At 37.6% G+C, this 24625-nt stretch overlaps 2 protein-coding genes across 4 annotated transcripts in view; one reads left to right on the forward strand and one right to left on the reverse strand.

Moving 5' to 3' along the window:
- Nucleotides 1-1428, reverse strand: part of wars2 (tryptophanyl tRNA synthetase 2, mitochondrial) — a 229010-nt gene extending 227582 nt beyond the window's left edge. For all 3 annotated transcript variants that reach the window (XM_061879567.1, XM_061879560.1, XM_061879561.1), the window contains exon 1: nucleotides 1304-1428. The gene's annotated coding sequence lies outside the window, so the exon portion shown is untranslated. The remainder of the gene's footprint in view (nucleotides 1-1303) is intronic.
- A 56-nt stretch (nucleotides 1429-1484) lies between these two features.
- pla1a (phospholipase A1 member A) lies at nucleotides 1485-22464 on the forward strand. The gene is made up of 11 exons (XM_061879555.1): nucleotides 1485-1745; nucleotides 6707-6917; nucleotides 9676-9853; nucleotides 9917-10025; nucleotides 10094-10195; nucleotides 10260-10352; nucleotides 14328-14492; nucleotides 16456-16545; nucleotides 19561-19666; nucleotides 21864-22019; nucleotides 22097-22464. Exons 1-11 carry the CDS (start codon nucleotides 1706-1708, stop codon nucleotides 22191-22193), a joined length of 1347 nt encoding a protein of 448 aa, XP_061735539.1. The 5' UTR covers nucleotides 1485-1705; the 3' UTR covers nucleotides 22194-22464.
- The last annotated feature ends 2161 nt before the right edge of the window (nucleotides 22465-24625 follow it).

The following is a 24625-nucleotide window of genomic DNA, read 5'->3' on the forward strand; positions in this document are numbered from 1 at the left end:
CTGTTTTCTCCTCCAGTCTGTGCTGGATTATTGTCTATGTCACTTCCGTATTGTCGTTCCTATCGTGTCGTTTCGTGTCATTGCAGCGTAGCAGTAAGCTATATTTCGGTATCTGTTTGTAGTTTACTGTCTTCTGTTCCCTGCTTCTGTTTTGTTTTCATTCTACAATTAACGACGTCTGTGTTCCTGCTTGCTACCCGCTAGCTTCTATGCCAAGCTCCTTTGGTTTTCTAGCTCCCATGCTAGCTCTTTTAGTTTAGTTATCCGCCTCGTGCGCCGCTTTTTGTTGTACCCCTTTTGTTCTTGTTCTAGTATTTTAATTAAAACATGTTTTCATGTGCACCTCTCTCCTCAAGTGTGTATGTGTGTGTGTATGAGTGGATGTGACTGTTTGTCATTTTAACTGTAAAATCTAATAAAATATATTTGCACAAAACATGTTTTCTTATCCAATACCTGCCTCCATCTCTGCATCTTAGGGTTCGACACCAACAGACTCTGACACTTTTATTTTTTGGCTTTTAACACTATGTAAGTTGTGTGGTCCTCTGTGTTTTTAAAATTTTGATTTCTATTTATTCTTTTAATTGGTTTTACCCTTGGAAATCGTTTTTAATCATATTTATTTTTATATTGATTTATTTTGTGTTTTTATTCAGTCATTGGTGGAGCTAAGGCACGCACCTGGGGATAGGTTGATTGGCAACACTAAATGGTCCCTAGTGTGTGAATGTGAGTGTGAATGTTGTCCGTCTATCTGTGTTGGCCCTGCGATGAGATGGCGACTTGTCCAGGGTGTACACCGCCTTCTGCCCATTAGTAGCTGAGTTAGGCACCAGCGCCCCCCGCGCCCCCAAAGGGAATAAGTGGTAGAAAATGGATGGATAGAATATTTGAATATTGTTTTTAATATTGTTGTGTAGCACTTTGGAAACATTTTTGTTGTTTAAATGTGTTGTATAAATAAAGTGGATTGGATTGGGAAAAAAATTAAAAAAGAGGAACAGTACATCTCTTGTTGCAGTAGTAGCATTAATATGGTCGACTTTAATAGTTTTAAGGGTAAAGCTAATTAAATGAGCTTTAAAAATAGTTATTTGAAAATAATACAATTGTTGTATTTTATAGGTTCTGCTTTCTTCTTAGTTTTAAGCACATTTCAAATTTCTCCCTAGCTGTTTCTCCCTTCTGAAGCTTGGTTCAGATTCCAACAAAAAAAACATTAAGTGCTTTACAAGTAACATTCATGACAATGGTTATTCATTGTGTGTAGTTTAGAAAAATAACAAACATTTAAACTCACTTGACCGTTGTTATGTGTCATTTCTGCCTGTCGTTCTTCAAAAAAAAAGGAAAGACAAAAATCCTGCTAGCTAGCCCCAGTTACGCTCGCCAGGATGCGCCACCATCTTGTTTGTTTATATAGCAGCGGCCAATCAGCTGCGAGCTACGTGAGTCACTCAGCCAATCGGGTGTCGGCTTGCTCGCACTTTGCGTACCAGTTCTTTGCAGGCCACCCACACACACACCCACACACATTGTACTTGTAATATCCAAGTTTGGTTATAAACAATATGCTTGCGACTTAGTCGTGATGTTTTCAGCGCGGAGTGGTCCGTCGGTGGTCCTCAACAATATTAACAACCTGCGGGGAGTTTCTCTGCACAGCTCAGCGGATAAAGGGAAAGTGAACAGCTGAGCGAGAATGTTCTGTCTCCTCCTCCTCCTGTCAGTCCTGGTGCAAGGTAGGTCACTAACAACCAAGTGATGAATATTGTGTCTTTTTGAACGTTGTGACGCTGCCACGCGTAGTGTCCGTGGAAAAATCATAAACTTAGTTCTTGCTACCGAGCAATAGCCCCAGTGTGTCTCGCATACTAGATAAGAAATCGATGCGGTTTGTATCTACAGTGAGTAGGACAGTACTACATAGTACATGAGCACAGGATTTCCCAAAGTACTGCAATGTATGTGTGGCAGTCTTCAATGTTGCCTTTAAATGACATCGTTGTCTAATTGTGCATTTCATCTGATATTTTTTAATACTGACTGTCAAAGTGTACATATATTTAATAGTAATATTAAGTTCACTATATACACACACACACACACACACACACATATATATATATATATATATCCATCCATTTTCTACCGCTTATTCCCTTTCGGGGTCGCGGGGGCGCTGGCGCCTACCTCAGCTACAATCGGGCGGAAGGCAGGGTACACCCTGGACAAGTCGCCATCTCATCGCAGGGCCAACACAGATAGACAGACAACATTCACACTCACATTCACACACTAGGGCCAATTTATATATATATATAGATATACACGTACACACACACACACACATATATATATATACATATACGCCCGATTGTAGCTGAGATAGGCGCCAGCACCCCCCTAATAAAAGTTTCAATCAATCAACAGTGCAGATTCAGAGCGCATGTAAAAAATAAATAAATAAAAAATTTCAAGTCCACAAGTATCCTCATTCACAACACGTTCTCTTAGATTTCCATGTTGTGATACATGTGCATACCATTTAGTGATCAATTGTACGGAATATATACTGAACTGTGCTATCTACTAATAGAAGTTTCAATCCAGGTTCACATTTATTGACTGTATCTAAAAAAGATAAACATATATTTTTATTTAAATGAATATATGAAATAATCCTAAATGAAATATAATGATTTGGTTTATATTATTGTATATACTAGGTCAGTGGTTCTCAAATGGGGGTACGCGTACCCCTGAGGGTACTTGAAAGTATGCCAAGGGGTACGTGAGATTTTTTTTTTTAAATATTCTAAAAATATCAACAATTCAAAAATCCTTTATAAATAGATTTATTGAATAACACTTCAACAAAATATGAATGTAAATTAATAAACTGTGAAAAGAAATGCAACAATTCAATATTCAGTGTTGACAGCTAGATTTTTTTGTGGACATGTTCCATAAATATTGAGGTTAAAGATTTCTTTTTTTGTGAAGAAATGTTTAGAATTAAGTTCATGAATCCAGATGGATCTCTATTACAATCCCCAAAGAGGGCACTTTAAGTTGATGATTACTTCTATGTGTAGAAATCTTTACTTATAATTGAATCACTTGTCTATTTTTCAATAAGTTTTTAGTTATTTTTATATCTCTTTTTCCAAATACTTCAAGAAAGACCACTACAAATGTGCAATATTTTGCACTGTTATACAATTTAATAAATCAGAAACTGATGACATAGTGCTGTATTTTACTTATTTATCTCTTTTTTTCAACTGAAAATGCTTTGCTCTGATTAGGGGGTACTTGAAATTTAAAAAATGATCACTAAAAAAAGGTTGTGAACCACTGTCATAAAATCAGTGCCAGTTGAGTCGGTCCATAGGTTGCCTGTAGGGATTTTTAATGTCCAGCAGATGTCAGTATTTAGTGACACAGTATTGACATAGTATCAATACAGTTTTACAATGTGTCGAAACTATACATTAAGCCTCATCAACCCATCACTAGTGTCCATTAACAAACATAAATATCTCCCATCAGCACACTTCTTTACTCGTCGTCGTTAATTGCCTATCAAACAAGAGAAAACATACTATCAGAAAACATTTCCCTAATAATGTCATTAATGGGGAAATAGTGGATGTCTCACTTACCGCCTGATGCACCTGCCTTGACACAGAGGAGAGCCAGAACTGAATGAGGCAGAGTTAAGAACTGTTTGTAGCTGAGCCCCACCTGGTGGCACAGTTGGTGGCACTCCAGGCTGATTGAGGAGGTACAGGGGAATTTACCGCCCCTCGATGATCCGGCCAAGGTTGGGGCGTTGTCTTCTGTGTTCCACCCTTCCTCCATGCCCTGGCTCCTCCCCTGTGAGGTGCTTACCTCTCAGGCGGTGCTTGAGTGAGACACTATATATATATATATATATATATGTATATATATATATATATATATATATATATATATATATATATATATACATATATATATATATATATATATATATATATATATATATATATATATATATATATATATATATATATATACATATATATATATATATATATTTTTTAGGGGTGGGCAAATAAATGCGTTAATTATGAGTTAACTCATCAATCTATTAACGCCGACAATTATTTTATCGCGCATTTGCATAAGTTGTTTACATGCTTTTATTTTGTTAACGCCTTTTCTTATAAAGAGGGCGGCGCCCGGACGGGCTTCGGCGTGGAGGGGTTCTTGGTAAAGATGGAACATTTGGCAAAATACCAGACAATTCTGCAAATTTCATGGCTGGCTTACAGCGTAGTCACTCCGGGATCACTTACGACCGCCAGACAATTCTGAATGTGGATAGATCGGGCCGTTTTGGACTGAATGACGCGTGCTTGCTAGACCGGCTAGCTAGCATGGGAATACTTCGCCGGCTACATCCAGCGGCTTGTGAAGCAGCGGAGTATATGTGTTGTCTGTCTATTTATGAATAATGCAGACGAGGCGTGTTGGCTGAGTTCTTAACGTTTACTTTCAGAGCGTGCATATCACAACATACAAGATGCTGTCATGGCGACACACAACCTATACCGAGCTACCGCGCATGCTCGTCACTCCTGTTGCATGCTGGGTAGGGTAGTTCTTTTTTTCCCTGGCTCATAACATCACAATATAGTACCATGTATATGATGCGTTCAGTTTATCAAAGCACCAAGCAAACAATCGGAAAATTCCCATCATATCAATTCCTAGATACGGTCGTAATTATTTTAAGTGCACTACGCATAATAAACACAACATTATTAATATTGCTACTACGGATAATTTGAGCAAAAATTCCCTAAAACAGCCCACTACCTGTAATATAGGTTTTTTAAACATAAGATCCCTGATAAAAAAAAATGTTCCTGCTGTTACCTCAGAAATTGCCTGTTCAGATGTTATGATTGTGGCTCAGAGATTTGTATGTAGATTATATTTATTTTCCATAACAAACAGGATAACTTAAATACCGTGGCAGTGGAAATAAGCTTAAATGTTTGTATTTACATTTTTTGAGTTGATTTTCATAAAATATGCTATTTAACTGCGACTGTTTAACAAGTACTGATTTAAATTGTGTTTGCACAACAAATGTGTTGCCACTTTTGTTCATGTGGTAGAATATTCCAATAAAGTTGCACTACACACTACTTTGGAATTCATTATTGGGCTTTGCGTATACAATGCAGTTAATCACGATTAATCGGAGAAAAAGTGCGATTAACTTCGATTAAAATTGTTAATCGTTGCCCAGCCCTAATATATATATATATATAGATATATATATATCTATATATATATATATAGGGCTTCACGGTGGCAGAAGGGTTAGTGCGTCTGCCTCACAATACGAAGGTCCTGCAGTCCTGGGTTCAAATCCAGGCTCGGGATCTTTCTGTGTGGAGTTTGCATGTCCTCCCCGTGAATGCGTGGGTTCCCTCCGGGTACTCCGGCTTCCTCCCACTTCCAAAGACATGCACCTGGGGATAGGTTGATTGGCAACACTAAATTGGCCCCTAGTGTTTGAATGTGAGTGTGAATGTTGTCTGTCTATCTGTGTTGGCCCTGTGATGAGGTGGCGACTTGTCCAGGGTGTACCCCGCCTTCCGCCCGATTGTAGCTGAGATAGGCGCCAGCGCCCCCCGCGACCCCGAAAGGGAATAAGCGGTAGAAAATGGATGGATGGATATATATATATATATATATATATATATAATTTTTATTTTTTTGTGTGTGTGTGTTTGTATGTATATCTTGTTTTTTTATACTTCTGGAGTCACTTGTAAGTCTGCATTCATTTTAGTTTGATGCCGTACTCAGGAAGTCGTCTTTGGTTGAATGTGCCAGTCTTGTATTTTGTTGAGCCCTACAAAGTGTTAATACTGTAAGTATTGTACTTATTAACACCAGCTGTTTGTTTGCTACATGCATCATAGTTTTAGGTTTTATTAACACATTTTCAGGTGTTGAAAATCGCCATTTAAAATCACCAATACTATTCAGGAGTAAGCATATGGCATATCCAACATATAAGAGCATCAAGCTTGCACATTTTGATAAGTGTAGCCTTAGTTTTGAGTGCCTTCTGTCAGTGCACTACGAATACGCCTGTTTTCCCGCCAAGTGCTCGCTTGAGTTGGCAACCTTACGTGACGTCAAACATAAGTAAGGTTTCAAAATAGGGTGCTGTTTTAATTTTGAATAGATTGTACCTATAAAAGTACTCAATTTGGTACCTATCCCTAACTGGGAGAAAAACAGTAATTAGAATCATGAAAAGCATAACAACATTTTTGGAAATGGAATCTGTTTTTATGTTTTTTGGAGGGGAGAAGGGGTCACAGGAGCACCCGCTGTTTGTTGAGAGGAGGAGTACCAGTACATTCTTTCATGTATGAGTCTGAGGAAGTAAAGAACAAAATAATCTAAATCTAGACGGTCTGAATAGAATAAAAATATAGCAACAAATTCGCTAAGTTGGCAACACTGATCCCTCCTGCTACATCTTCTTACTCTCTGGCAGACATGTTTTATTATAAGCCAGGGCAGCTCAGTCCTAATTTAAGGACAGCACGGAAAAGACTAAGCCACTATGAAAGTTGCGATCCGCGCCTGTCCTCATCGGTCCTAACCAAAGATGTGCCACCAGGTTCCGAACAATGGCACAACGGCGATTGCGCCGAGCTCAGCAACATCACGTGGCTGCAGTACCGCCAGCAGCGCCTCCAGCTGCAGGTCCGGTACTTGCTGTTGACCCGCCAGAACCCGGAGTGCGCTAAGACCTTCGGAGAGGATTTTCTGGGCAAAGAGAACTACTTTAACGCGTCAAAGCCCACTAAAGTCATCATACATGGATACAGGTGAGCGCTAAAGCTAATATTGATACCAAATAAATACAATAAATAAGAAAATATGAATTATATATAGTTAGTGTGGTCAGATGGAAAATTATCTTTGATATTCAAAAGCATTAAGTTAGATCGCTTAACATTGCTGAATTCTCCATAGTTGTTTTGTTTTTCTTCTATTTAAATTCGTTAAGACTCTAAATCATCTCTGATCTTTACAAATATATGTTTGTTAGGTTTGTTGACAATTTCAAATTGTGTGCAATGTTTACAAAAACATGTACAATGTTTTAAAGACCGTACCCTCATTTTATCTGAAGTTACAAAGCGTTCCAAAATTGTATTCAACGTTGAAAAAAAACATTAAAAAAACATGAAAATACACATTTTGTTGATGACTGTAAATTGTCTACGATGTTTACAAATCATGAACGTTATTATTTCAAAAAGCTTTGGATTCTTTTCGACTTGTTTGGATCGTTATTTGTTTTGTTAAAAACTCTAAACCTTCTCTGATCTTTACACATTGTTTGTTAGGTTCGTTGACGACTTCAAATTGTGTGAAATGTTTACAAAAACATGCACATCGTTTTAAAGACTGTACAGTCATTATCTCCGATGTAACAAAATGTTGTTAAGAAATTTTCTTCAATGTTGAGAAAAACCACGTACAAAAAACATGAAAATACACATTTTGTTGATGACTGTAAATTGTCTACGATGTTTACAAATCTCGTACGGTATTATTTTAAAAGCTTTGGATGGTTTTCAACTTTTTTTTTTTGATCGTTATTTGGTTTGTTAAAGACGCTAAATCGTCTCCGATCTTTACAAAATGTATGTTTGTTAGGTTTGTTGACAACTTCAAGTTCTTTACAATGTTTACAAAAACATGTACTTTATGTATGTTTTAAAGACCGCACCCTAATTTTCTCCGATGTTACTAAACGTTGTTAAGAAATTTCATTCAACTTTGAATAAAAACACGTAAAAAACATGAAAATACACATGTGGTTGATGACTGTAAATTGTCTACAATGTTTACAAATCACGTACGTTATTAATTCAAAGGCTTTGGATTGTTTTCGACTTGTTTTTTGGATCGTTATTTGGTTTGTCAAAGACTCTAAATGGTCTTTGATCTTTACAAATTTATGTTTGTTAGGTTCGTTGACAACTTCAAATTGTGTGCAATGTTTACAAAAACATGTATGTTATGTTCGTTTTGAAATCGTACCATAATTTTCTCCGATGTTATGAAACGTTGCTCCAAAATTGTCTTCAATTTTAAAAAAAAACCACATACAAAAACATGAAAATACACATTTTGTTGATAACTGTAAATTGTCTACGATATTTACAAATCATGTATGTTATTATTTCAAAAGTTTTGGATGGTTTTCGACTTGTTTTTTTGGATCTTTATTTGGATTGTTAAAGACTCTAAATCGTCTCCGATCTTTACAAATTTATGTTTGTTAGGTTTGTTGACAACTTCAAGTTGTGTACAATGTTTGCAAAAACATGTACTTTATGTTTGTTTTAAAGACCGCACCCTAATTTTCTCCGATGTTACAAAACGTTGCTACGGGATTTTATTCAATGTTGAAAAAAAACACGTACAAAAAAAACGCGTACAAAAACATGATAATACACATGTTGTTGATGACTGTAAATTGTCTACAATGTTTACAAATCACGTACATTATTAATTCAAAGGTTTTGGATTGTTTTCGACTTTTTTTTTGGATCGTTTTCTGGTTTGTTAAAGACTCAAAATTGTCTTCGATCTTTACAAATTTGTGTTTTTTTGGTTTGTTGACAACTTCAAATTGTGTGCAATGTTTACAAAAACATGTACTTTATGTTCGTTTTAAAGACCCTACCCTCATTTTCTCCGATGTTACAAAAAGTTGCTACGGAATTATCTTTAACGTTGAAAAAAAACGTACAAAAACATGAAAATACACACGTTGTTGATGACTGTAAATTGTCTACGATGTTTACAAATCACTTACGGTATTATTTCAAAGGCTTTGGATTGTTTTCAAGTTGTTTATTTGAAACATAAGTTTGTTTGTTAAAGACTCTAAATCGTGTCCAAACTTTACAAATTTAAGTTTGTTAGGTCCGTTGACAACTTCAAATTGTGTGCAATGTTTACAAAAACATGTACGTTACGTTCGTTTTAAAGACCGTACCCTCATTTCCTCCGATGTTACAAAAAGTTGCTACGGAATTATCTTTAACGTTGAAAAAAAACACGTACAAAAACATGAAAATATACACGTTGTTGATGACTGTAAATTGTCTACGATGTTTACAAATCACGTACGGTATTATTTCAAAGGCTTTGGATTGTTTTCGACTTGTTTATTTGGATCGTTAATGTGTTTTTTAAGGACTCTTAACAAATTTAAGTTTGTTAGGTTCATTGACAATTTCAAATTGTGTGCAATGTTTACAAAAACATGTACGTTATGCTCATTGTAAAGACCGCACCCTAATTTTCTCCGATGTTACACAACATTGCTACGGAATTGTCTTCAACGTTGAAAAAAAACATGTAAAAAAACATTAAAATATACATGTTGTTCATGACTGAAAATTGTCTACAATGTTTACAAAAACATGTATGTTATGTTCGTTTTAAAGACCGCACACTAATTTTGTCCAATGTTACAACACGTTGCTACGGAATTGTCCTCAACGTTAAAAAAACGTACAAAAACAAGAAAATACATATTTTGTTGGATGCGTGTGTGTTCAGGGCGCTGGGCAGCAAGCCGGCATGGGCCGGGCAGCTGGCCCATGCCCTCCTGGTGGTGCAGGATCTCAATGTTGTGATGGTGGACTGGGTCTACGGCGCCTCCTTCGCCTACAACCTGGTGGTGGAGAACTACAAGGAGGTGGCCCTGCAGATCTCCGTGCTCATCAACCTGCTGCAGGTCCGACTCGGCACACGCAGGTTTAGGCCTTCATGTCACCGGTTTTGTTTTCTGGTCCGATAGAAACAAGGATGCACACTGGAGTCCTTCCACCTAATCGGGGTCAGTCTGGGAGCGCACGTAGCCGGCTTCGTGGGGACCCTCTTTCAGGGGAAAATTGGAAGAATCACCGGTGAGTTTTCCGATATTTCGAATTAAAAACGACTTTTTAGATGTTTGCGTTACCTTGCTGTCGTCCAGCTCTGGACCCGGCGGGCCCCATGTTCAAAGGAGCCGACACTTTCGACCGATTGGACCCATCTGACGCTCAGTTTGTGGACGCCATACACACAGACTCTGACTGTAAGACAAGCAGGCATTGTGGGGTCCTTGAACGCAACACCGCTGACGCGTTCATGTTCGTCAGACTTTGGCATCTCCATCCCTGTCGGCCATGTTGACTTCTTCCTGAACGGGGGCAAGGACCAGACAGGATGTGCGCGCTCCCACTTCGCCTCCAGTGAGTCCCGCCAACACTTGATTGTGTGTGTGCGTGTATGTGCGTGTATGTGTGTGTGTGTGTTCTTCTATTTCTACCCTTCTTGAGACATCAACGGGGTAAAGTACCTTCCATATGAGGACCGGTGAACAAGTTAGTACCGAAGTCATGGTCCAAATACGGAAAACCATTGCATTTTATCGAGAATGTCTCATCTGCACCCCTGCTGGTGAAATCTATCAAAATTAGGGTGGTCCCAAAAAGGAGGGAATTTTCAAATTGACTGTTTGTCGGTTTTAAAAGTGCTCCCCCTTCTGGTCAACATATAAAATAACAAGTGTGTGTAAAAAATTGAAATGCGCCTCCTCTTGTCAAAATTAATTAAATAAATAAAATATATATGCATAGAGACATACTGTACTAACTTGAAGTAAATAATAAAGATTCAAAACACATTACAAACAAAAAAATTCTAAAAAATTGATTAACTAAGAGCAGTCTTTTTCTCACAATGTGTCGCGACTCTTTTCTTATAAAATTGGGAACAATTTCTCATATTTTTTCTGTTTCTGTAACATTGCAATAATTTGTTGTAAAATTTTTACTTTATGTAAAATTCTTACTTTTTAATGAAAAATGGTGACATTTGTCATATAAACTTCTCACTTTTATCACAGCATTGCCAATTTTTTTGTCGGTCTTGTAAAATACTGACAAATTTTTTGAGTAAAATGAGGACTTTTGTCATAATTTTGCCAAGTAAAATTTTGATTATTATGATAATATTTCCAACATTTTAAAGTTTTCTTATAAACTTTTGACTTTTGTCGAGTAAAATTACGACTTTTCATAAAATTGCCAAACTTTTAAGTTTTTCTTGTAAAATTGTGACTGTTATTGAGTAAAATTCCTACTTTTATCATAATATTGCACAAATGTTCATTTTTTTTTGTAAAATTTTGACTTGCGTTCAGTAAAATTACGGCTTTAATTAAAATACTGCCAAAGTTCTAAGTTTTTCTTGTGAAATTGTGACCTTTTTCTTGTGAAATTCCAACTCGTTTTTCACAACCAGCTTTTTCATATTTGAATAATATGTATATATTATTAATGTTGTAAATACACACCTTTATATATCTAGAAAAGGATGGTCCTAAAGAGAATACAAGAATGTGTCTGTGTATGCATTCTTATATTTCTACCCTTCTTGAGACATCAACAAGGAAAAGTACCTCCCATATGAGGACCGGTGAACAAGTTAGGACCGATATCATGGTCCCAATACAGAAAACCATTGCATATAATAGAAAGCCAAATACTACAATACAGTCACAACACCGTCATCCACACCACCCTCACCCACTTAAGAGGGTAAGGACACGTATGCCAGGCTATTATTTATCGACTACAGCTCTGCTTTTAACACGGTCATCCCACAAAAACTCACTGCTAAATTCCTCACTGTTGGTCTGACACCAACTCTCTGTGACTGAGTCCTGAACTTTCTCACAAACCGGCCCCAGTCAGTCAGAATCGGCAACCAGACATCAGGCACAAAGGTTCTAAGCATAGGGACCCCCCAAGGCTGCGTGCTGATTCCCCTACTGTACACCCTCTTCACACACGACTGTGTGGCCTCCCAGAACAACACCAGTATCATCAAGTTTGCAGATGATACTACGGTCGTCGGACTGATCACCGGGAGAGCTGAGTTAGCGTACAGAAGGGAGTTAGCGGAACTGGTGGCCTGGTGTCAGGATAATAATCTCTCCTTGAACACAGACAAGACCAAGGAGATGATTATTGAGCCATGGAGAAGGAGTGCACAGTACACACCTTTGTACATAGAGGGGACAAAGGTGGACAGGGTGAAAACCTTTAAATTCCTCGGGACACACATCAGTGAGGACCTCACCTGGGATCACAACACCCAACAAACAATAAAGAAAGCCCAGCAGCGACTGTACTTCCTAAGAAGGCTAAGAAAATTTGGTATGCCACCCAAAATTCTCAGCAACTTCTATAAACGTACAGTTGAAAGTGTCCTTACCAGCTCAATCAGGGTCTGGTAAGGAAACTGCACAACTAAGGCCAGGAAGGCACTCCAGCGAGTGATTAAAACTGCTCAGTACATATCAGGAGCAGCCTTCCCCGCACTACAGGACATGCACTTTACCAGGGCCACCAGGAGAGCACACATCATAAAGGACAGTACACTGTCTCTTCAGCCTCCTACCATCAGGCAGACGATACAGGAGCCTGAAATCCAGGACTACGAGACTGACAAACAGTTTTTACCCACAGGCCATCAGGCTTGTGAATGTTAACTTGTGAATGCTAGCTCTCCCCGTCTTTACTTTTGTCTTTTTGAACAAAAGACAGCTACCTTGACAACCCCCGAACTGTGAACCATCACTGTAGACACCTTTCACCTTTGATCACTAAAGAACTGCTGCTGGGACCCAAGGTCACCTCCATATTTATACTCTTGACTGTCAATCAGAATGTGCAATACTGTTATGTTACTTACTGTGCCTTGTATATACTTTTTATTTTTAGCTTAGTACTGTGCGACTTGTTGAAGGGTGGACTAGCAAAGTAAGATTTTCATTGTACGGCAAACTGTCTGTTTAACTGTGCATGTGACAATAAACAATCTTGAATCTTGAATGAACATTGCTCCAAAGTCAGGATTTTTTTGCTGATTTAATGTGCATACAAAAGTAAACATTGACAGGTGCAAAGACAGCAATATATGATGACATAAGACGGCAGCTAAAGAAGGACTTCCCTATTCATCCCCGAAAAAACCCGCTAGGTGAACAGCTGATTTCACGACGCGCAGTGGCCTAGTGGTTAGAGTGTCCGCCCGGTAGGTCGTGAGTTCAAATCCCAACCGAGTCATACCAAAGACTATAAAAATGGGACCCATTACCTCCCTGTTTGGCACTCAGCATTAAGGGTTGGAATTGGGGGTTAAATCACCATAAATGATTCTCGGGCGCGGCACTGCTGCTGCCCACTGCTCCCCTCACCTCCCAGGGGGTGATCAAGGGTGATGGGTCAAATGCAGGGAATAATTTCGTCACATCTAGTATGCGTGTGACAATCATAGGTACTTTAACTTTTAACTTTAAGACAAACCACGTCCCATATGTGACCATAGGATGAACAAATACACTACGGTACTAAGACTATAGTGACTATAGTTAGTTTCTATAGCTGAGTTGCCTAAAGTGCGGCACAGGGGCCATCTGTGGTCCGTGACTCATCTTTCATCGGTCTTGAGCACATTACAAAAAATAGAGATCTCATTCGCACCCCTGGTGATGAAATCTTTCAAAATTTGTGTGGTCCCAAAAAGCAGGGCTTTTTAAAATTGACTGTGTCATTTTTAAAAATGTACCACTTCTGGTCAACATATTAAATAAGTGTGTGTACAAATTTGAAGTGCTCGCCCTCTGCCCAACATATGTAATAACAAGTGTGTGTATGAAATTGAAATGCGCTCCCTTTGGCCAAAGTTTATAAAAAATTAAATAAATATATATAGAGAGAGTTACTGTAATAACTTGAAGTAAATAATGAAAATTAAAAACAAATTAAAAACCAAAAATTAACTAAAAGCTTACCTTTTTTATATTTGCATGGTTATATTATATATATTATTAATGGGGATAGGTTGATTGGCAAAACACTAAATGGTCCCTAGTGTGTGAATGTGAGTGTGAATGTTGTCTGTCTATCTGTGTTGGCCCTGCAATGAGGTGGCGACTTGTCCACGGTGTACTCCGCCTTCCACCCGATTATAGCTGAGATAGGCACCAGCGCCCCCCGTGATCCCAAAGGGAATAAGCGGTAGAAAATGGATGGATGGATGTTGTAAATACAAATCTTTATGTCTCGAGAAAGGGTGGTCATAAAGAGGTAGACATTTTTTCCCGGTCTCAAGAAGGTAAAAAATTCAAGTGTGTGTGCGTGTGTGTGTGTTCCCAGTGTACGGCTATGTTATCTGCGACCACATGAGGGCAGTGCACGTCTACATGAGCGCCCTGAACGGCTCCTGTCCACTGACTGGGATCCCGTGCTCCAGTTACGACGATTTCCTGAGGGGGCGCTGCGTCAACTGTGACGCCTTCAAGGGGCGGTGCCCCGCCATTGGTGAGCCAAGTCAACTTGTCTAAAATGTTTATTTTATTGTATTTTATGAATATAATAATTATTATTACAAATGTAATGTAAATCATAAATATATATAAAAAATATAAAAAATTTTATAATAATAAGAAAATTAACAGAAGGATTTTTCAGTAAATAAAAAAATATTGTGAATGTTTTAAGTGGAAATCAAAGTACAATTAATATTTTTCAAAATATAGATGTGATTTTTTTAATTAATGAGGAAAACAATTCAGGATGCTAAAATTCAAAACAAAGTATATTAAATGTTTTTATAAAATATTAAAAGGATTTTGAGTAAATTAAAAAATATGTAGAAAGTTATAAATGAAAATCTAAGTAAATTCAATACATGATTTTAAGTCCATTTTAAAAATAAGTTAAAATGTAATAAATATTTTTTATCAAATGTGTAAAAAAATGTAAGTACATTTTAAAAAGTATTTAGAATGTTGTAATTGAAAACTGTTATGAAATGTAGACATTGTTTTAAGTAAATGTAAAAAATCATTCAGAATGCTGTTGAAAATCTAAGTAAATTTTATATTTTAATAAAATACAAACATGATTTTACGTGGATACAAAAAAACATTTAGAATATTATAATTAAAAATTTAAGTAAATTAGATATTTATATAAAATTGAAATAAGGTTTTAGGTAAATATAAAAGTTCATTCAGAATGTTATAATTGAAAATCAAAGTAAATAAAATGTTTTTTATAAAATATAAAGACGATTTTAAGTACTTTTTAAAAAATAATTTATAATGTTACAATTGAAAATCAATGTAAAATAAAAAAATTTTAAAGAAATAAAAACATAATTTTTGGTAAATCCATCCATCCATCCATCCATCCATTTTCTACCGCTTATTCCCTTTCGGGGTCGCGGGGGGCGCTGGCGCCTATCTCAGCTAAATATGAAATAATATTTAGTATGTTATAATTGAAAATCTAAGTAATATAAATGTTTTTATAAGATATAAACATGATTTTAAATAATCGTTCGTTACAGAAAATGTAAGTAAAATTAAAAAAAAATTTGAAATAAAAACATGATTTTGGGTAAATATAAAAAAAATCATTCAGAATGTTATAATTGAAAATCTAAGTAATATAAATATTTTTACAAGATGTAAACATGATTTTAAGTATATTTTTAAAATGGTTTGGAATGTTATAATTTAAAATCAAAGTAAATTAAATATTTTTATAAATTATAAACATGATTTTACGTACATTTAAAAAGAAATTATTTATGTCACAAGTGAAAATCAAAGTAAAGTAACAACTTTTCTAAAATAAAAACATAATTTTAGGTCATTATAAGAATATCCTTCAAAATGTAATAATTGAAAATCAAAGTCAGTTAAATATTTTTATAAAATACAAACATGATTTTAAGTAAATAAAAAAAAAATATTTAGAATGATGTAATTGAAATTTAAAGAAAATCCAATATATTTATAAAATATAAACATTATATCAAGTACATTCATTAAATGTTGGTATCAAAAATCTAAGTAAAACAAATATATATTTTTTTTAAAACAATGAATATCATTTTATGTTTATTATAAAAATATTTTGGAATATCATAATTGAAAAAAAGTTCAGTAAATTACATTTTTATATAAATATGAATTCAATTAAGTAATAAAGTACATTTAAAAAAAGAACTTTAGTAAAGTAGTGAAATAATTATGAATAATTTCAAACTACAATAATAAAACTGACAGCACAGAAAATACATATTTCTTAGATGTGAGTATAGTTATTTCTATTTTGTAGCGTGATCATGAAATAAGATTTATTTGCACCAAGTTTGATTTGAGTATTGTGCAATACTTGACGTAGTACTTATAAACATAATAGACTGTACAAACATATAATCATCGTGTCATGTTGACCATTAAATATTCAGAAGAATAATTGTGTGTTTCAGGCTTGTCTGAAAAGTGCGGCCTCAGCGTGTCGCCCGTTCCCAGCGAGCAGAAGCTGTTCCTCCTCACCACGTCTCTTCCGCCTTTCTGCGGTGACGAGTCTTCTTGTGTCGCTTTTGCTTTAACCAGCAACCCCCCCCCCCGCTCCAAAAGTGGCGCCCGAGTGTGGCTCGTGAACACGTGCTGCCCGCAACCCCCCCCGCCCCAAAAGTGGCGCCCGAGTGTGGCTCGTGAACACGTGCTGCCCGCGGCCGTGACGCGAAGGTCGTGACGAGGGAAAGAAGTGGTCTTCAGCGTCCTAATTGCAGCGAAAATGAAAGAAAACGCTTATGAATGTTTCATCGCTGCAGGCAATCATTATTTGCATATGGAGGCTAATTAGTCGGTTCGCCGTCAAAGTCCTTTCTTTTACATCCATCCCATAATATCTTCATCATATCGCCCAGTAGCACCTCAGAAAACACTTGGCTCTTTAAGTATCTTCGTCATGACCGACATTAACATGCAGTAGCGTAGTAGGCCCAAGTATTCTTTAAAAACGAGGCAGAGATTTTATTTAACAGGTACATTTCATCATTTTGGCCAGTTTGAACGGTAACACTGTGTTTGAAGATTGGAAAATCTGGACATAAATAAAGTGTATATATATGAACATGTATGTATATATATATATATATATGTATATATATATATATATATATATACATATATATATATATATATATACATATATATATGAACATGTATATACAGTATATATATACACACATATACATGTTTATATATATACATGGATATATATATACAGTAGATATATATATATGTATTAATATACATATATGTGTAAATATATACTGTATATATATACATGCATACACATATGTATATATATATATTCATATATTTAGACTTTGACTTCCTTTTTGTCATTGAAATTTGAATTTTACAGTACAGATAAGAACGAAATTTTGTCGCATTAGCTCGTAGTGTATACATGTAGATATATACAGTATATATATATATATATACATATTATATTAATATAATGGATTTATATAATTGGACATTAGGAGTATGTGAAAGTTTGACTCCTTTCTTGTTTATTTCCGTGACCTCCTTAAAGTTTTGTAATCAATCAGAAATATCAAGCAGCTATGTGGATAGCAAACGTGGATAAGTGTAGACAGTGTTTTGTATTTTTCCCATCATGCTTTGTAATAGATTTAAATCGATATAATATCGATGATTTTGTTTGAAACGCTTTTTTTATAATATCCACAAAAGTTCTGTTGACATTTTGTGTTGGTTGGGTTGGTTTTATGTATTTGTTTATTTTTTGCACCATGACGAGGGTAGGGTGTTTGCATTGGGCCTTATAGGTAAATGTTGTGCATGGTTTCATTCAAGACATAATTAAAGGTCATGGACCTGAAAAGCTCACGTCGTCCTCTAGATGGCGAGCGGGGCAATTTGAAGACGTTAGAGGGCCATAATTTGGACACCCTTTAGTATATATATATATATACATATATATATATATATATATATACACACACACACACACACATAGTAATATATATTTGATTATTTGGCTTCCCACTAGGTGGAACCCGCGTACTGTTAGTAATGCTTGTCTGACAAAAAATATATATATATTAATAAACAAGTCCAAATTACTTTTATGAATACAATACTATTTGGTACACACCTTGAGAGGACTGACAAGCGCATGTATCAAGTTTGATCATGATTGGTGGGAAAAAACATGGCCGCCATTAAGCAAAACATCACACCTAATTGATTGTCTGTTGATGATAAAAATATGAGGATATATGCTTTGGAAGGAAGGGACTTTAATGGCCCCTGCGTGAGAGAAAGAGAAGGCCGGGGGTTAATCGTTTTGAAATGCAGTCTACTGAAAATGATGGAAAGCGCCACTCTACATAGCAACTGTGGTCAAAGTTGGAATTGCCACAAAGATATTCAACACGACTACCTAACCTGCAGTTAAGGTGGATAGGGCACGCCCCAAATTGGTCACGTTTCATGTGTCAGGTAAACTGCGATGAATGGGGCCGTATGACTCCCCTTCATACTGTGATACTATTATATCTATTATTATCTGTATTACACCTGTGTAAGGCTGCTAATATTTACTGTATTTTACGGACAATAAAGTGTACCGGTATATAAGCCGCACCCACTATATTTTCAACCAAAACATATGTTTGTCCTTATATTAGCCACACTGGACTATAAGTCCCAGATATAAACGAGTTATTTAGACGAAGAGATTTTGTAGTTGTTTCCAAACTGTGTCTGTAACACGGCAGTAGAACGGCTGATCGAACAAAACAGAAGTCATCGTCATGAACCCACTAGCTGCGCAAGCTAGCTCTCCAATCAGCTAATCAGACTCAATAACTCCACGGTGACGTTTTGGGGAATTTACTGAGGAAATTGTGAAACTGAAACAATACAAGAAGAATGCCGAGGTAAGTTAATAATACTAATTCAAATAACACAGTGTTAGCATATTAGCTAATGCTCACAACGCTAGCTGGATTACATCACGAAGGCACGTACAAATGTGCACGAAAACAATCCTACAGACATCACACAAGGGACAGTTTCGTAAGTAAGAATTGTTTTAGTTACATTGTTAAACTTACAAACGTTGCTCAGAGCGACGACTGAAGAATCTGTTCGAGTAGAAACGCTATGGACGGTTGAACTTCCGGTTCAAACAGGAAGCACATTTTCAACCCGCAGCACCTGCATTGATCTTACTCGTCCAGAAGATGGTTCCACAGCACAATAACACACCTTTTCAGTCCTCTTGCGTTTCGTGAAAACTATTCGCATTGTGTGAAGAAAAATCTGTTAAACTACCTGCATCGTTTAATAAGCCGCAGGATTCAAAGCGTAGGAAACAAGTAGCGGCTTATCGTCTTGGATTTCCGGTAATACAGCAGCTAACATGTATTTTCGAAGTAACCCTCTCGGGGGTGCAAGAAATTGTAGATCTGCTGAGCATAGGCTTTTTACATTTTTCAACCCAAACTGGAAGTAGGTCCGACTGTTTATTTTTCATGTTTGCGTTGCAGCTCAACACATCCTGCTGGCCATGGAGGTCTCGGCGCTGAGTAAGAGCGCAGAAGTTGAGGTGACGCTGACGACCGGCAACCTGGCGACTAAGCAACGACTCCGACTGTGAGTACCAGGATTTGGAACGTCACTAACTTGAAGAATTGTATTTAATTGGTTCCGCCTACGCAGGATGTTGAGTTGGAATTATAGGAAGTGGAATCCAACTGATTGCAATTTAGTTCCTAAAGGCAAGACTTTGTCACTTTTATGCTAAAAAGCTAACAGTTCCAATGCTAACGTGCTAACAGTTAACATGCTAGCAAGATAGCGCCAGGTTCATGACTTTTTGTTTTGTGCTGTACCTTCAAACTTAGCTAACGCGCAAACAGTTAGCATTCTAGCTAAGAATAGCGGGATTTTGTCACATTTAACAAAAATTCTGGCTTAAATGCTTAACACTTAAATGTATCACACATTTCCTCCATTTTGAGTACAGTAAAGCATTCTGGCAAATTTAAAAACATTTTTCCACTATTTGAAAATTCTAGTATAGGAAGTCATTTCAGTAGAAATTTTGTGTGAATTCTGAAAATAGTTAGGAAGATACTGCCTCTCACGCCCCCCTTCCTCGACACTTCACTCCCCCTTGCTCACAGTTAAATCTTTAAAGGGAACTAACATGTTCACATCTTCCCCCTCTCTGAAGTAAATGTTTATTTATTCATCTGTACATATCAAGATAATTGTTTATTACCAATAAAAAGATACTATGATGTGAGTGCCTCTCACACCCCCTGAAGTGAATGTTTATGTATCTATCTGTATGAGTCATTGCCTCTCACACCCCCCCTGAAGTCAATGTTTATTTACAAATCCATCTGTATGTGTCATTGCCACTCACACCCCTCCTTAAGTGAATATCAATCTCGTTATTCATTACTAATGCCTCTCCCCCCGACACATTTACGTATGTGTTTATGCCTCTCACACCCCCTTCAAGTGAATGTTTATTTCGGCATCTATCTCTATGTGTCCATGCCTCTCACGCCCCCCCCCCCGTAGTGAATATTTATTTACGTATGTGTCCATGCCTCTCATGCCCCCCTGAAGTGAATGTTTATGCGTCTATATGTATGTGTCATTGCCTCTCACGCTCCCCTGAAGTGAATGTTTATTTACATATGTGTCCATGCCTCTCACGCCTCCCTGAAGTGAATGGTTATTTATGTATTTGTTTATGCCGCTCATGCACCCCTGAAGTGAATGTTTATTTCTGCGTCTATCTGTATGTGTCCATGCCTCTCACGCCCCCCCCGAAGTGAATGGTTATTTATGTATTTGTTCATGCCTCTCACGCCCCCTGAAGTGAATGTTTATTTACGTATGTGTCCATGCCTTTCACGCCCCTCTGAAGTGAATGGATATTTATGTATGTGTTTATACCTCTCACGCCCCCTTGAAGTGAATGTTTATTTACGCGTCTATCTGTATGTGTCATTGCCTCTCACGCCCCCCCCCCCGAAGTGAATGTTTATTTACGTATGTGTCCATGCCTCTGACGCCCCCCTGAAGTGAATGGTCATTTATGTATTTGTTTATGCTTCTCACGCCCCCCTGAAGTGAATGTTTATTTCCGCGTCTATCTGTATGTGTCATTGCCTCTCACGCCCCCTCTGAAGTGAATGTTTAGTTACGTATGTGTCCATGCCTCTCATGCCCCCCTCAAGTTAATGTATATTCACGTATGTGTCCATGCCTCTGACGCCCCCCTGAAGTGAATGGTCATTTATGTATTTGTTTATGATTCTCACGCCCCCCTGACGTGAATGTTTATTTCCGCGTCTATCTGTATGTGTGTCCATGCCTCTCATGCCCCCCTCAAGTTAATGTTTATTCACGTATGTGTCCATGCCTCTCACACACCCCCTAAAGTGAATGTTTAGTTACGTATGTGTCCATGCCTCTCACGCCCCCCTGAAGTGAATGGTTATTTATGTATTAGTCTATGCCTCTCACGCCTCTCTGAAATGAATGTTTATTTACGCAACTATAAGTATGTGTCATTTCCTATCATGTCCCCCCCCCCACCCCATGAAGTGAATGCTTATTTAGGTATGTGTCCATGCCTCTCATGCCCCCCTTTAAGTGAATTTTTATTTACGTATGTTTCCATGCTTTTCACGACCCCCCCCCCCCAAGCCCCCCCACCATGTGACCATGTGACCATGGCTAACAAGCTCCCCCCTGAAGTGAATGTTTTTTCACGTATGTGACCATGGCTTTCACGCCCCCCCCCCATTAATAAGTGTGTGTGTTGCAGTCAGACGAGTGCGAGCGCCTACACCACCATGATGGCTCACCCGGTGGCGCTGTGCGAGATCCACTCCATCAGCATGCGGAACACGGGCGCTCGCCTCTACCAGCAGGGGAGCGTGCACGTGAAGTGGGTGTGTCTGTCCCATGTGGTCGCCAACACGTACGTCCGTCACGCCTGCAACACGGCAAAAGTGGCGGGGAATTGTGCAATCACGCGCATTGTTTTTTGTTTGGCAGACGCGAGGAGCCGCTGTGCATCAACAACGTCAACGTCAAGCGGGGGGCGCCGTGGTCACATGACTTGGTGCAAGTGTGCGGCCTCTTTCGACGATGACGTCCCCCCCACCACCCTCTGTACCCGTCGGTAGCGTTCTCTATGGGGGTCCCGCCCAGGGCCCGATTGAAGCAAGAAGCGCTACTGGCTGATGTCATCATGAACAACCTCTGACCGTGTAGTTTGTGTTCTAACATGACAACAATAAATCAATAGACTCACTGCAGAAATAAACAATCTTTTGTTTACCTTATTTTAGTGCCTCAAAAAAAAAAAAAGGTTTATTTTGTTCCTGCAAAGCATTCAAAATAAACACTTATGTTAATGTTGACCTAACTCATTATTTTCTGTCACGACCCCCTTACAGATGGAAGTTATTTCATGCCCCCCATTACAGGCAGAAGTTTTTCACGCTCCCCCCCTTCCCCCAAAAGCTGATGTTTATTATGTTTCACTGTACGTGTCAAGATAGTTTTTACGAACACTAAAAATTCTACTGCGCAATTGCCTCTGCCGAGTGTCTGAATCTGTGAGTTTTAGGTGTGACTGTACAAAATGAACTACAGAGCTAGCCTAAAATGTTAGCATTCGTACATAAAATAGCTAACATTTAGCATGTGTGCCAATGTTGTTAGCATGATAACAGTTAGCATGTTTCATATACCAAGTTATATGACTCAAAAGGTGTATGGCTGCGAAAATAGAGAAAAAAAGTGTACAATTAGATGAAAAACTTTGCATGCTAAAATTAGCTTGTTGACATGCTATCGTTTGCATGCTAACAGTTAACAAATGCCACATACCAAGTTATATGACTGGTGTAAACGGTTGCAAAACTAGCTCAAAAAGTTAGCGTCCTAGTAATGTTGGCAAGCTAACTTTAGCATGCTAACAGTTAGCTTGTGTCACATACCAAATTATATGACTCTAAGGTGTATGAATGGGGAATTATAGAAAAAAGTGTAAAATATATATTTTTTTAAATTAGCACTTTAATGTTAGCATGCTAACAGTTAACAAGTGTCCCATACAAGGTACAAGACTGTAGGGTAAACGGTTGCAAAATAATAGCAACACCCTTAAAGGCATAACTGAAATGAGATTTTCTTATTTAAACGGGGATAGCAGGTCCATTCTATGTATCATACTTGATCATTTTGCGATATTGGCATATTTTTGCTGAAAGGATTTAGTAGAGAACATCCACGATAAAGTTTGCAACTTTTGGTCGCTAATAAAAAAAGCCGTGCCTGTACCGGAAGTAGCAGACGATGTGCGCGTGACGTCACCGGTGTGAGGGCTCCTCACATTCTAAACATTGTTTATAATGTGAGCCACCAGCAGTAAGAGCAATTTGGACCGAGAAAGCGACGATTTCCCCATTAGTTTGAGCGAGGATGAAAGATTTGTGGATGAGGAAAGTTAGAGTGAAGCACTAATAAATACATTTAAAAAAAAGAAAGTAAAGGCGACGGCTGCAGACGGCGGCAGTGTGACCGTTTTAGATGTATTTGGACACATTTACTAGGATAATTCTGGAAAATCCCTTATCTGCTTATTGTGTTAATAGTATTTTAGTGAGATTGTAAAGTCATACCTGAAAGTCGTAGGTCTGCGGTGAACGACAGTGTCTCTGAGAGAAGCCGAGGAGCCAAGATCACAGCTGCCTTTATGAGCTGCAGGATGAGGTCGCATAATCCACTCAAGTCCCCGGTAAGAGCCGACTTAATATCACAATTTTCCCATCCAAAAACTTGCTGGTTGACGTAGAGAAACATGTTCGCTTGGCCGCTCTGTTTAAAGCTTCACAACAAACAAATAAACCCCGGCTGTGTTTCGGTGCTAAAGGCAGCTGCAATCCACCGCTTTCCACCAACAGCATTCTTCTTTGACGTCTTCATTATTAATTGAACAAATTGCAAAAGGTTCAGCAACACAGATGTCCAAATTACTGTGTAATTATGCAATGAAAAGAGGCGACTTTTAGCCGTAAGTGGTGCTGGGCTAATATGTCCGCTACAACCAATAACGTCACAAACACGCGTCAACATAGGCGTCATCATTCCTCTGCGTTTTCAACAAGAAACTCCGCAGGAAATTTAAAATTGTAATTTAGTAAACTAAAAAGGCTGTATTGGCATGTGTTGCAATGTTAATATTTCATCATTGATATATAAACTATCAGACTGCGTGGTCGGTAGTAGTGGGTTTCAGTAGGCCTTTAAAAGTATGAAATGTCGACTTATGCTATGTGCTGGCAACAATATCAATATATATTAAATATTTATATTCATTTTTGTAATCATTTCAATATATGTTTTACTATTTTTAAATATAGTACACCTAAAATTAGACCTCTAAAGGCTTAGTGGCCACATGCGTGGACAGCACCTTTTAGCTCTTATTTCCAAAATGGTGTACACTACTGAATTGGGGTCTTATGGCCGCTTACGTGGACACTTATACTGTCATCTGGTGGTGTCAGAAGAGTG

The sequence above is a fragment of the Nerophis ophidion genome, linkage group LG19 (genome assembly GCF_033978795.1).
Source record: "Nerophis ophidion isolate RoL-2023_Sa linkage group LG19, RoL_Noph_v1.0, whole genome shotgun sequence".
In the NCBI taxonomy this organism is placed as follows: domain Eukaryota; kingdom Metazoa; phylum Chordata; class Actinopteri; order Syngnathiformes; family Syngnathidae; genus Nerophis; species Nerophis ophidion.